This window comes from Solea solea, chromosome 6, assembly GCF_958295425.1.
Source record: "Solea solea chromosome 6, fSolSol10.1, whole genome shotgun sequence".
In the NCBI taxonomy this organism is placed as follows: domain Eukaryota; kingdom Metazoa; phylum Chordata; class Actinopteri; order Pleuronectiformes; family Soleidae; genus Solea; species Solea solea.
Window position 1 is genome coordinate 22169916 of NC_081139.1, and position 14683 is coordinate 22184598.

General features: G+C 38.5%; 2 protein-coding genes across 6 annotated transcripts; both read left to right on the plus strand.

The window, feature by feature from the left end:
- The first annotated feature begins 1613 nt into the window (after positions 1 to 1613).
- On the plus strand, positions 1614 to 10001 carry adipor1a (adiponectin receptor 1a). 2 transcript variants are annotated; one of them, XM_058632211.1, is made up of 8 exons: positions 1614 to 1713; positions 3209 to 3415; positions 3509 to 3622; positions 4907 to 5078; positions 5224 to 5410; positions 6687 to 6874; positions 7034 to 7227; positions 7942 to 10001. In XM_058632211.1, exons 2-8 carry the CDS (start codon positions 3278 to 3280, stop codon positions 8068 to 8070), a joined length of 1122 nt encoding a protein of 373 aa, XP_058488194.1. In that variant the 5' UTR covers positions 1614 to 1713; positions 3209 to 3277; the 3' UTR covers positions 8071 to 10001. The 2 variants fall into 2 exon arrangements, with proteins under 2 accessions (XP_058488194.1, XP_058488195.1); XM_058632212.1 differs by lacking the exon at positions 1614 to 1713 and adding an exon at positions 1720 to 1867.
- A 944-nt stretch (positions 10002 to 10945) lies between these two features.
- rabif (RAB interacting factor) lies at positions 10946 to 14448 on the plus strand. Of its 4 annotated transcripts, none has more exons than XM_058631095.1 (3): positions 10946 to 11071; positions 11406 to 11557; positions 13044 to 14448. In XM_058631095.1, exons 2-3 carry the CDS (start codon positions 11414 to 11416, stop codon positions 13290 to 13292), a joined length of 393 nt encoding a protein of 130 aa, XP_058487078.1. In that variant the 5' UTR covers positions 10946 to 11071; positions 11406 to 11413; the 3' UTR covers positions 13293 to 14448. The 4 variants fall into 4 exon arrangements, with proteins under 4 accessions (XP_058487078.1, XP_058487079.1, XP_058487081.1 ...); XM_058631096.1 differs by having other exon boundaries at positions 10954 to 11071; positions 11391 to 11557; XM_058631098.1 differs by having other exon boundaries at positions 10960 to 11067; positions 11391 to 11557.
- Positions 14449 to 14683: the final 235 nt, after the last annotated feature.

Genomic DNA, 14683 nt, shown 5'->3' on the forward strand with positions numbered 1-14683 from the left:
TTTCAACTACAAAATAGTAACTACTCAACATGGGCGGAGTCATCACTGCACGGCTGCGTGAAACTGCCGTGACTTCGTTTTACACACAACACACACACACACACACACACGAGTGACTTGTAAAGCAGTTGTTTTCAGTGTAGTTGAATCATTAGAATCAGTTTATTAAAACTATTTGTTCAGTACTTCCTGCATGACCGGAGCACAGACTCCATCTGACACAGTCACTGGACTTAAATACAGCAGCTGGGTTTGTGATCCTGCTCCCCGCTCGCGATCAGCAGTGCTGTCACTAAATACACCAGACTCCTCTGTTAAATATTGAGATTTTAGACATTTCCCTGGTAATCGTTGGAGATTAATCTATGTTTTTAGGATTGTTAAGTCTTTTTAACTGATATACAGTTCGGCATTGTTCGGCTTGATTCTTGTGTCGGATGTCTCGTCCTGTGATGACACTCTGATCAATCAGTGGCCAGCAGTCTGGCGACATCAATCATAGTATCGCCTCAGCTCATTTAGGACCTCGCCAGAACAGATACTAAAAAAGGTACCAGGTACCAGTTACTATGCTAGTGGAAAAAGAGGCGAGGCAACGGTGGAAACGTGCCAAAAGTAAAATCTTGGACCCCAGGAAGTCTTATGCTGGCCCTGGCCAGGTACTAGTTAATGATTATTAATATTGTGTTATTTTTTGTTCATTTGAATATCTAATATGTTAAGTTATCAATAATTTTAATAAAGTAAACAGCATCAGTGGAATGTTTCTAGTAAAATGAGCACTGTAGATAATTGTTCACAAAGGCAGTCAGTCTTCTTTTTTTTAGGTCAGTATGACACACATCACCCCCACCTGAGGCTCCGCCCACTGGCCTAACACCTGGTTTGCCTGACACAAATCAGGACAGTTATAAAACTGAAGGGGTCATAGAGATGAAAGTTTTGAAACATGACTGTAAAATACAGTAAAATAAAAAAGATGGATTTAAACTGATTGAGGACTGACAACTTGAGAGCTCACTTACACCATGTGTGTCTATGGGAATTTCGGTAAGCATTCTCTCTATAATATGTAGAGAATGCTAGAATCATATTATGATTTACAGAACAACATTAACTCAAGTGTCTGTAAAGGGCAGGGCATTTAATTCATCCAGTCCTTAAATATTCAATTATGTAATATAATATGAACGTGTTTAATAGCTTCCCCTTTTATCTCCTCTTTCGCGTCAAATACCAATTGGTTCCACAAATATGACGTTTTCTGTCGCTGACGAAGATGACGCGTGCAAAGAAAAGTATCAATCTTGTTCACGCGTGCTTGTCGTTTGTGAGGTGGGCAGTCGTGTCCATTACAGGTTAGAATAGATGATGATGCCTGCGGCTTTCTTTGTCCTATGCAGTTACACATGTATACCACTAGATGGCACACAACATAGCTTCATTGTTTAAAAAAGGTACAAAGAAGTGCCGTGCGTGTTGATATAAGATCACTAATAATACAGGGAGAGTTATCCTTCTCCATATTCTTAATTTTTAACCTAAAAAAGCAAAGCAAATGTAGGTCACCAATATAAATTAATGTGAATTAATGCTTTTATTTTGAAAGGAACATAGATTAGGTTTACGGAAAAGAGCTCAACTTCCGGAAGTGATTGTCTTTTGTACGTAGATAAATAATTTACCTTCCTGGTTGGAAGACTACCTTGTCAGGTAACTCGTGTCCTTTTAAACGAAATGGTCACAGTCCGTGTGAGTAGATTAGAGTGTAAAACGGTTGTTGCAGTTTGCTGCCGTCGAACTGAAATTGGTGTTAGTTTAGGTTAGATTGACAGAACAGCGTCGGCTGCACAGCGCTAGCTAAGAGGTAATGTTAGCTTGCTCTTAAATAAGAGCGATCCGTGCCAAGCTGACTCACCGTGTATTCTGTGTATTTGTTGTCTGTTTAATGTAATGAATTCAGCTCACTGTTTGACATTTGTCGAATCTTTTGTGATATCATCAGTTTTCTGCGGTTATTTACGTCAAGTGTCGCTGTTAATCTGGTTGTGTTTGTTTTGTCATTATGACACTCCATTTTAACATGTATTAGTGTGGATATGTTTTACGTTTATCCACAATTGCATTTTCCTCGTCAGAATGAGCATTCTAGATATTTATACATTGACATTGACTGAAGTCAATTAATCTTCAATTTTCTCGGGACAAAATGATGTCACTTTATCCATTCATGCAACTGAATTATGAATATCTGTAATTTCAGTTTGCCATATCTTCAAAGTGTTACGGATAGGGATAATGTAGTAGATATCTACATTTAGATTAAAGGTGCAACATCTGTTATGGCAAATCCTATATGCACAAATGGGAAAAGTGGGAAAGAGGTGCATTTTACCTGGACTAAAATATATGCACAACATTAATAACTGCAAAATTGACTGGTTATTAAATAGTCAAAAATGTTGTTGATGGCCTATTTCCCTTTATTAGGTTGCCATTCAACATTTCTTACTGCTTATTTTAATAATAATTGGCTACCAACTATTCTCTTGTTGTTGTGTTTGAGGAGGATCTACCACTATCTGGCAACCAAAAGGTTATTACCAATGGTTTATCATGATTTATCAATTAATCAACCTACAATAAATTACAGGTAAACTTGTAAGGTAAATTATTTAACTATTAATCTTATTAGTTTAATCTAATCTTTAGTCTAATTACTAGCAAAGTAATAAATAATCCTCTAGTGTCTGTTGTATTCTGTAATTTCCTAGATCGACATGTTTGTGTTCCCACTAACAAAAGCAATATTTACCATTTCAAGATTAATAACTTATTTTGCTGTTGTTAACTTTTAAGTCCAAAAACAAACAATCCTACACGTCAGTTTAGCTCTGAAAGTCCTCTAATAGTTTGCCTTCATTTGTACAAATTCATCAGTGACCACCAAAATGTTATATTAATATAAATCGCAGCGGTCTGACCTGCATGCTTGTTTTTCACCTCTTGACTAATAGAAGTTATTTTACATATGTATGTTTCTTTACGGCCTTATTTTCTTTTTAAAGATTCACATCTGTTTGTCCTATCCTGTATGTGTGTTTTCTGGATTTCAGACTTTGTTAAATCAAACTGAGAGCTGGTGTCATATTACATTTTTTGTGTCAATAATACCAGACCAATCAATATTACTGTGATTCTTGCTCAGGAGGAAACTGAAGTGTGCGGTCTCAAGTCGCATACAGAGATTGTGAGTGGGTCATCAGGCAGTCTCCCTATGTCAGGCCGAAACGGGTCTGCAAGTGATGCAGACTGTCGGATCTCTGAGGACTGCCATGTCCCAGATGTTGAGCTGATGGAGCTGGGGCCGCTGCTGGAGGAAGGAGGGGCAGCATCTAAAGGCGGCCATGCAGAGGTATGCTGGTTGCCTGTCTGATTCACAAAATGTTCAAAGAAAAATTTGTTTTGCTCAGTAGCTTCAGTTTTCTTTTGTGGTATTTCTTTGAAGGGAGCTGCAATGCTTGCTGATGAGGAAGATGATGATGAAGAGGTGGGAGACGTCTTGACCTTACCACTTCAGGCTCACCATGCCATGGAGAAGATGGAGGAGTTTGTACACAAGGTACCAATGTCTTTTAATAGTGTAAATGTTGAATGTGGAGAGGTAATAATTAAGATCACATCATTAATCCAAGTTGTACTTTGCTAAAATCGCCGTCATATATTTATTCTGACACAGTGACCTGAGATTTAACTCTTTCGAGGTTCTCTTGTCTTGTGTTCCCAACCTGAAATTTCATTACTTAGAATGATGGCTTTTTACTGCAGAACTATCATATATTAGTAGAAACTAACTGTATAATGCATAGGGAGAATGAAGTAATAGAGATCGTATGACGTTAGATGACTTGTCCCACAGTCTTATGTTGAACTGGCATGAATATTGCAGTAGCCATGTTAAATGAGCAGAAACCCAACACTCTGCTCAGCTCGTCAGTGCACTGTTGTACAATTCTGTGGTTTGGAATTTAATGGACATAGAGTTGCACCAACAACAACTGACTGGTGTGTACTTGGAATGAGTCATATTTGAGTTAATCCTGTTCCACATCAGATGCAGGGTTTGTATTATATAAGGCACTCCCTAATCACCATGGCAGACCAATGTCAGGTGACAAAGAGTGTTAACTGACATCTTTAACATCTGAAAAATAAAAGACTCACCTGATGGGGAAAAAACACATTTTAAAATACATAGATATTGCCACATGATAAAGAGACATAGAAATATCTTAAAACAGAGACAATGACGGCATGAAAACGTTCTCTGTTAAATAAATTATCCCAAACATTTAGTTCACCGGTAAATAACATTTAAGTTATGTTGAGAGTCTTTCATATACACTACAATACTCCTCAAAAACCTGTTTAGTGGTTATTGTTTATTGGCGTATTTCCACTGGCTCTACATGCCTCGCCTGGGCAGTTTAGGTTTCATCTCCACTACAAAAAAAGTACCTACTCAACATAGTAGGCTGCATGAAACTGCGTTGACTTTGTTTTATACACGACACACACACACAAGTGTGTAGTGGTCATACTGCTGGCCACTGACTGGCCGGAGTCAGTGGCCAGCAGTATGACCAATCATCGCATAGTACCTACTCTGCAAGCTTTTGGAACCACTGTGCTAGTGGAAACGCTACTTAAACCATGCCGTGCCGAGGCGAGTAGAGCCGGTAGAAATACGCCATATGTTCTATCCTCTCTGATCACTGCACTCTGAGACAGATAAATGGCACATAACACAAAATACAAGCTATACAATTTAATTTGTACGTTTTTAAATGCACAGTAATTGTGTATGTGGGTTTCTCCTAGTAAATGCTATTTTTTAACTTTTTAGGTTTGGGAGGGACGTTGGAGGGTCATCCCTTTTCATGTCCTGCCTGAGTGGCTTAAGGACAACGATTACCTCTTGCATGGACATCGACCCCCTATGCCATCCTTCAGGGCCTGCTTTGGAAGCATCTTCAGAATTCACACTGAAACAGGAAATATCTGGACTCACCTGTTAGGTAAGAATAAAACAATGCGCTATTGCATTCCTCCATCATATTGTGTAATCTACAACAAGAAATGTTTTAAAAACATTCTGTGCGTGTAAACTCTGGATGGTCTGTTATCTTGTTGGCTGTCTGTAAAACTTGTTTTCTTCCTTAGGGCTGATCCTATTCATTTGTCTGGGCACATTAACCATGTTGAGGCCCAACATGTATTTTATGGCCCCACTGCAAGAGAAAGTGGTGTTTGGAATGTTCTTCCTGGGAGCTGTGCTCTGCCTCAGCTTCTCCTGGCTCTTTCATACCGTCTACTGCCACTCCGAGAAAGTGTCTCGCACCTTCTCCAAGTAAGTCCTCATACTGTCATACTGTGTTTTTAAGTGTCCAGTGTCTAAGAGGTTAGTGACATCTGATGGTGAGACTGCAGGTTGTAATGAACTGGGGACTTTTGCATATCAGAAAGGATGATGTGCTGCTTAGTTTGCAGAATAATCTTCTGCTTCAAAATACAAAATGCACGTTCGGGGTTAAATTGGGCTTTAGTAGAAATATGGCAGCACAAAATGGCGCCCTCTGTAAAGCAAGGCCCTTGCCCAAAGTTTTCCATAGCCAACAAAAAACAAATTCAATTAAAAGTGATTATAGACTGATTGTTATAGGTAGAAAATTGAATGTTTGTCTGTAAAACCTCCAAAATATTACACAACGGACCATTAACTAACGGTAATATGTAAGTGTCACACTCTCATGTTATAGATGGGATTTTAATTTCACTGATTAATATTTATTGTTTATTGCAACTAACAAGAGATAAACAAAAAGTTGGCAAAACAGTTCAAAGTTCAAAGTACCAAACTGCCTGTTGACTGTGAAATGCCTACAGCCTGTATCCAGGAATCATTCCCTTCAAGGTTTTCTGGGAAAGTGCTACAGGCAAATCTGGACAAAAGAGAATAGTTGTCATTTAATCAGTGTTGGTGTTGGTCTCTCCTGTCTGTGGGTTTAATACTGTTAACTTGAGCAAGAACTAAACCTGGAATTGTTGCCACTGAGCCTGCCAGTGCAATTCACAACAGCTGTGCTGTTTTTGTTTTAGTATGTGTGCAAAGGAAGGTTTTTTGTAAAAAGATTTATAGTGATCTGTGCATAAAAAGTGTTTACTCAGGTTGTATTCGGACTGCAGGCAAGTTGTATTTTTTTTAAATTAAAAATGATATCTTTCAGGCAGACTGTGTGCACTGATCATTGGAAATAATAATGTCAGATTTGTGTTTTGAGACATAAACAACCTAGCTGCATGTGTTACTTTGGTAATCGCAAAGGCGTACCCACATTTGTGGCCCAGGTTTCAAACGTGGATGCTGGAAATATACTGTAGGTGCACAGGAAACTGATGTATAGTGCAGTGAGAAATAATCAAGGCCAGCAGGTCTATCATTTCAACACAAATGGTTTGAATAAAGAAAAAATAATCTGAATAGCACTAAAATAATTGTATACCACTTTGTTCTACATAAAGGGTAAGTGTAAATTCGAGAGACTCCAAAAAGTACATAAATGGAAATTTCGAAAAGGTAATGTCAAACACTGAGCAGCTGTCGTTTCTTCACTCTCTTTCCTCAGACTTGACTACTCGGGCATTGCCCTCCTGATCATGGGCTCGTTCGTGCCCTGGCTGTACTACTCATTCTACTGTTCCCCACAGCCACGACTTATCTACCTCACCATTGTCTGTGTCCTTGGCATTGCTGCCATCATAGTGGCCCAGTGGGACCGTTTCTCTACACCTCGTCACAGACCTACACGAGCAGGTACTGGCTTTATCATTTCTACTCTTACCACTCAACTGTCATTACTTTTCTGAGAAATTGTGATTTATTAATTTTTTTGCCAAGGAAAACAGTAGTTGTAAATGACTAAATTATCATCTTTTACTGTGCTGTAAAATTTTACATCCACACTTCTTGCAGGGGTGTTCATGGGACTAGGATTAAGCGGCATCGTCCCCACCATGCACTTCACCATTGAGGAGGGTTTTGTTAAGGCCACCACAGTCGGCCAGATGGGCTGGTTCTACCTGATGGGTGCCATGTATATCACTGGTGCTGGTCTGTATGCAGCAAGGATCCCTGAACGCTATTTCCCTGGAAAGTGTGACATCTTGGTAAGTTTTCATTGTGTTTACATAATACTTAATAGATTGGTTGGTTCAGGATATGCAGTGTTTTTCTCCAAAATTAAAAATTGGATTTAGAAAATCCAGCACTAATAAGAAACTCCTTCCTTAGATGTATAAAAAACATTGGGCAGCTCAACATATTGGCTCAAGTAGTATATAATAGTACATGCATGACCAATGAAGGCATGATGCTGTAATTACAGGCTGTGGTTGTCCTTGTGACTGAAACTAATCAGATTAGCGAAGTAACAGAGTTAGTATTGTGAATAACATATCAGTATAGCAACCAAAGCCTCAGTTGCTGAGGAGGTGAAACCTTGGAAAATGTTGAGAAGGAAGCTTTTGAGGTTGTGCACAAAACTGCACTTTGACATACAATGATTGAGCTATGGGTTACATAGGAATACATTTTTATTACAAATACAGAAGACAAACATTTCTAGTGGAAAAGAACACTAGTTTTTGATAAAGCTCACAATGTAAAAGCCTCACCCTCACGATTGAAACTACATACATGTTGACATGTCTATGTTAACATGATAAAACTGATGACGGCTTCATAATCACTTCGATGCGTCTCTTGACTTCAGTGGTTCAAACCACAATAATGTAGATCTCTGTTTTTTTATGAGGGTTGCGAGAGAGATATTATTATGTCTCTGACTAATAATGCACATGTATTTCTCTTCCTCCCTTTAGTTCCATTCTCATCAGATTTTTCATGTCCTGGTCGTGGCAGCAGCGTTCATTCATTTCTACGGCGTTTCCAATCTGCAGGAGTTTCGCTATGGCCTCGAGGGAGGATGCACAGATGACACTCTGCTCTGAGATCCTGACTGTGACTTACTCATGCTTTTCTTTATAGCCCCATAAGCAACACAAACACACACACAGCATTTTTCCACTATACATTCCCAGCATGGTGTAACTCGGCACGTTTTCTTTGCTTTTCCATTAGTGATAGTACCTGGACCTGGTACATTTTTTTTTTTTAGTACCTGAGGCATTAGCAAGATGTCCGACACAACAATCAAACCTAAAAAATGCCGAACTATAGATCTATTAAAAACTCTTGAGAACTTGCGTTAATCTCCGACATTTTACAAGGAAATGTCTAAAATCCTCAATATTTAACAAAGGAGTCTGGTGTATTTAGCGACAGCACCGCTGAAAGCCTGTGATTGTGAGCGGCGAACATCTGTGTGATTGTGTCAGACGGAGTCTGTGCTCCGGTCATGCAGGAAGTACGATTCTGTGAACAAATCTTTTTAATTAACTGATTCTAATGATTCAGTACATCGAAAAAACTTCTTTACAAGTCACTAGTTTGTGAGTGTTGAGTGTAAGTCACTGCAGTTTCATGCAGCTGTGCAGTGATGACTCCGCCCACGTTGAGAAGGTACTATAGAAATGGAAAACAAACTGAACTGTGTAAAGTCGTGCCGTGCCATGCCGAGGCGAGCGGTGCTGGGATTATGTAGTGGAAAAGCGCCAATACACACACACACACACACACACACACCCCTACACTTACACGTGCTGCTGGAATTGAGTATAGTCCCTAATATTGCTCCTTCTGTATGTCTGATTTGCAAATATCCTTTTTGGGTTTTGGTGGTCTGTCTAATTTGGCTCCTTTTTGCTCCAATAAAGTAGCATTAACTAGCCAATGAACTATGGAGGGAATCTTAAACGGGCAGAGCAGAGCGTCTTTTAAATTTATGAAGCTTCAAGTCTGCGTTTTCAAGCGAAGTCAAAATGGGACTTTTACCAAATCAATTATTACTGTAATGTTTCTGTTCACCTTTTAGAAACTCTCTAGTAGCCCAGCTTCACCCGTCTGTTACAATTATTTTAGAGAGTTGTTGTGCTGTAGCAGGGAGCACTAGTTATAAACCATTCCTTTTATCCCTCCCAGTTGACATGCAGATTAGAGGACCATCTGACGGAAATAGGAGTCCAGGACCATGTAGGTGATTCAGGCCTAAACACACCTCTGTTTGTATATTTGAGGAGAGTCAATAAATACACACATACACTGTGTAAGGATGTCACCAGATATCCATATCAACAAAAACAGTACAACTTTTCATTTAAACCTGTGAGACCAGGCTCACGCCATAGTAAAAGTTCTTCAAAATCCCAATGAAACATAATAATAAATGTCATTACAAAAGAAACATGGAGCTTAAATCCACTATTTGGGGCTTACAGGTGTGTCTGAGTAATGAGGGATGTAGTGTTAATCAGATTTTTACCTGAATAAATCAGTGGGCTGGATATTTCCTTGTTTGACTTTTATACTGGAATTCCTGCTTTGATCAGCAATAGTCTCAAGTGATTTTCAAATGTCACTGAAAGGCTGTAAAGGTTTGTAGCTTCTGTGGGGAAATGTATGAGTTTAGATCAGATTAGATTAAAATGCTGAGGTGAAAAAACACCTAGCATAATTTTTCAGTCAGAAAACACTCATTAACTCATTTCTAGGGTAATTTTTCCTGGGCTACGCACAATGTATAGATCTGGATTGGTCTAATTGTTTTGCAAGGTAATGTATTTTTTCCTTTTGTGCTAGATTACAGATGCAATGAGAGGTGTAAATATTCAATGCACCTTGGTGTATAACATGGAATTCTAAACTTTAAATCACTATATGGGGTTTAAAATGTGTTATGTATGATTGATATAAACTTTTAGTATTCCTGTGCCTTAGGCCAATGGAAATGTTTTTAAATAAAATGGCCTATCTTAACTGTCAAGGGAGCTTCAAGGTTTTCCAGATGTTTGACTTTTTTTATGTTTTCCTTGCCATAAATACACAATCAAATCATTATTGAACTTACAACTCCATTAATAGGTTGTATCAACTGCTGTTTGAGACTCCTTTTTCTAGATCAACTTATTCAAGCTTTATTACAAAGACTAAGACAATGTGTATTCTTGACTTTGTGTTTTGTCCTGTGTAGAAAGTGATACATCATACATTTCACTGAAATGTAAACATGAATATTTATTAATGGTAATCTTGGAAAATTATTGTAATAAATTTTTTTCCACATGTACAAAGACAGTGTCTGGTTATGTCATGTGTGTATTTTAAATTTCAAATTTAATGTAAGTAATGTCCAACTTTAATAAAATAAGCTGATAGTTGGAGATTAGTGGCAAAAAAAAAGAAGTGTGAGATGAGTTCACATCTGATGTTAATCGCAAGAGAAGGTAATGCAAAATGTATGTACTAAAATGCCAGGAGTATAAATCAGAATTCACAATCATTTAACATTCATGTGTATTCAATCTTTGTCTCAATAAAGAAATTCATAAAAAAATACGTTCTATTAAAGTGATAGAAAATTGTGCTGATTTAATCTTAGTCCTAAATCCTCTCCAAATGATGGCTTTATACAGTACAAAATTGTGAATAAAATAATAATTCTCATACATTATGTCTGCTCTTATGTCAGAGGAAAACTTCATCTGTCTGATAGACAGACTAATAATTTACTTTGTGAGTAGTTTTTATCTCATAAAACATTGTTTTTGAATAGGTTGTGCATTAGAAATAAAAATGTCTGTATTAAAATGCTGTGTGCAGATCATTGCACTGGGAGTGACAATACAATTATTTAATACATCCGAAAAGAGACAATATAGTAACAGTCGTATAGAGTGAAGCAGGAACTAAGTGCAGCGGTATGTGTTTCCGAACGACAACAATTAGCGGCTGGTATCTTTCAGGAGCGGCTGTTATGATAGGATAGCCTTAGCAAACCTCTCAGTCTTACGATTTTATTCCCGTTTTCAGCGCTTCTTCTACTCCAGCCTGTAGGTATGTCCTTTGTTCATTTTCCAAATCTGTAAATGTAACACATTTCTATGTAAAATGTATTTCTTGTATAGTGGCAGAGCACAGGGTTAGCGTTGGTGTAAGCGTAAATGCAAGGGGCGGGGCTTGCGTTTATAGCGTCTATCAAGCTACAAACTTAATGACATTCAAGCTAAAAATATAAGGTCAATGTTTATTTGTTTACTTCTGCACTATGAAGGTTTTAGGGACTTGTGAAGACTTGTTATTTTTGTGCAGCCAGTTACAGTCGCTTACTCTCATTCTGTCCCGTTGTGCATCATCATCATCATCGTCCAACTAGTTTTCTGTGTGTCAGGTTTCATTATGGACAACAACACACAGTCCAAAGACAGCACGGACCGGTCCGACCTGGTTTCTGTGGACGGTAAGAACAGCAAGTCTGTGCTGTGCCAGCGCTGTGGGTCTAAAGTCCTGTGCCCGGGGATGGCTGTGTTTGCAGAGAAAGAGGTACGATATAAGAGACACAAACGATTCACTTGTTTGGCAGCTGGAATCACTAAACTTTAAAACAAAGTAGTAACATTCCAAAACACAGGATATATCTTACAACCAGAGATAAATTCACAGTGTCTGCATCATATCTACTTAAAGATTAAAAGTTCCTTCAGATCCAATTCACGGCACAGTGGAGACAACAGCTTTGTGGCAGGTGGGAGTGAAAGTAGTGACAGTTACCAAGAAGAAAGTGAAAATTATCCATCACCTCTCTGGACTTCCTTCATTACTTTCAGCTAAGCAGATACCAAACTGTAACCTGACTACCCAAGACTACTCTGGCATAATGCCAACATATGCATGTTTTCTAACTAATACAGACCGTGGGAAAAACTTTCCACAAGCCACACTGGGATTCTTCAACCCTAAAGCAATTGGGTTGTTATGCATCTCCTACTGAATTCTCCCTTTCTGAACCAGACAATTAATTGGACTGGAAGGAATTTGAAAAAAAAAAAAAGGTCCAGATCACCGTTGAAATCTAATGATTTCTTTCTTAAGCCATGACCTACATCCCCAGAAAGTTTTAGGAAAAGCCATTCTTAACTTTTTGAGTTATGCTGCTCACAATCAGACAAATACTAGCTAAAACATCCATCCATCCACCCTCTACTTCTCTATCCTCCTGTGCCAATCTCAGCTGACATAGGGCAATAGGCAGGGTACACCTTGTCCATCACAGGGCCACATACACAGACAAACAACCACCCACTCTCACACTCACACCTATGGTCAATTTAGAGTGTCCAATTTACCTAATCCCTCATTGGGGAGGAAGCCATAGAACCTGGAGAAAACCCACGCGCACACACAGGGAGAATTTTGCTAAAACATAATCTATTTATATCTCTATAATAATGTGGGATTAATCTAGCAACAGTATATAAATAATGTTGTTACATACATCTTGCAATGCACTTGGACACATCACCAGTGATAGTAGCAGGGGTCATCAGGGGTTTTGGCACTTTCAACTTCATACCATCTCTCTCTGGTGACCCAACCAGGGGTGATCAATTCCTGGCCTATGTCCAAGTAACATTACACCATGGCTTGTCCGTCCTGCTCCACAGCCACCTTGAAGCTCCCCGGACACTTGTTGTTCACATGCTCTGTAATCAGCAAGCTTAGCTTAGCTTATCTATACCTATACTAGTTCATTTAAAACTTTTTTTTTTTTGTAAATCATTTAGTAAAGTAAATGGCTTCATATGTCCCTGTAACACACATACAACATACAAGAGCAACAGTGCAAAGGCACCAGCCTGGTACTTCAAAACATGCTTTATGCTGAATTCAATGGTTATATTGTCAGTATTGGTTTGAAATGAGTCTGAATGATTCTGTATTTAGGCATATAAACATTACAGAAACATTGTGATTGGAAAAATCTCCCAGTATAAAATGTTGTCATCAAAAAATGTTTTTCTCCCACTAGCTGTTCCTACCCTCCATGCGGAAAAAGAGTGGCCTCAGCTCCACAGACGGCTCGGTGGATGGGGACACTCTGACTGCCCATTGGTTTGTGGACGACATGTACACTTTTGAGAATGTGGGCTTCACGAAGGATGTGGGCAGAATTAAGTATCTCATCTGCGCAGATTGTGAGATTGGACCAATCGGCTGGCACTGTTTGGATGACAAGAAAAGTTTCTTTGTTGCACTGGAAAGGGTGAATCATGCATAGTGTAAGAGCATATGTGATTCCATAAGAACTTGGCAGGCTATGCATCTTTCTGTAGATTTACTCCAAGTGTTGACCCCCAACAAACATAATCCATCACACACAGTGACAACGGTGTGGCCATTCTAATAAAATTATTTTGTTTTTGTTTTTTCTGGGAGGATTTGATGAAACTTCATCCTGTAACTGTTTTCAGAGGAATATGATGTTAGTTTATTTAACCCATGTAAAATGACATGTAATGTAATCTTATCAGAGAAAGAGTTGTCAGTGAGGATTCCATAAAGAATAAATGCATCATTTACATGAATAATAAGACATTATGTCTTATGCATATTCATACCCATACCTACATAGTGTATATACAAGTCCATAGACAGTTATTTACTTGACCAAACATAAGTGTCATCAGACTGTTGTAAATGTATAAACAGCACACAGGCCATAAGTGTTAAATGCAGTCTCACCAGACTTTGTAGAAACAATTCAGATTGGTGCCTTATGACCTGAGATCTAAAATAACTGTATTAAATTATTACACTTGAGTACTCAAACATTTAGTCTATCATCACTAAATTAGTGGAAGCTGTTGATGACTGATTTCAGGCTTCTCCAATGAGGTTGTGTTGGGTATTTCTTTTTTTTCATGTCTAACAAAACAAACCATTTGAAGTTCACTCATGGATAACACACGTCCTGATAACTTGTACTTTCAGTGTTTTGATTACGTAGACAATGTTAATAGAATTTTCAGCATTCCAAAGTCCCAGAAAGTTGCTTATAAGGTCCTTGTTTGTGTTTTCCCTTAAAATACAGGCAGTGCTAAACTAAGTGCTTACAACCAATACATTTGTTGTAGTTTTATGGTCAAAACGGTGTAATTTAAGATTTTATTTTTATTTTTTTATTTTGTGTGGACTGTAACAGGCTCCACCCTCTCTAAGCCAATAGCTGTGGTGTTAGTCAGCTGACACACCAGTGAGTGGTGATGGGGGATTGTTTCTCTTCTGTTGTGTTTTGGGCTGATTGAAAAGGAACATTACATTAAGTGCAACTAATAACTGACCGTGGGTGGAAATTCAGGAAACTCTGGTTTATGTAGTATTAAATACTTAACCTAATATGTACTTGCCACCATTAAAAGACTATTTAAACTGTACATTTACTGCATGGTCGCTGATACCAATATACAATGCCTGGTGCGTTCAGGGGTTGTTGTAATAGAAGTATAAGATGACTTTGATTAAATGTTTATTATGAAAACAAAAACCCTTCCGACTACATCACCATGTGACTATGGTCTCGACCAATCAACGCGCTCCTCTAGACCATTTAAAAACGAAGTACCAGCCATCGCGTAGAGATCTGGGATCTGGCGGGTGTGTTCGTTTACT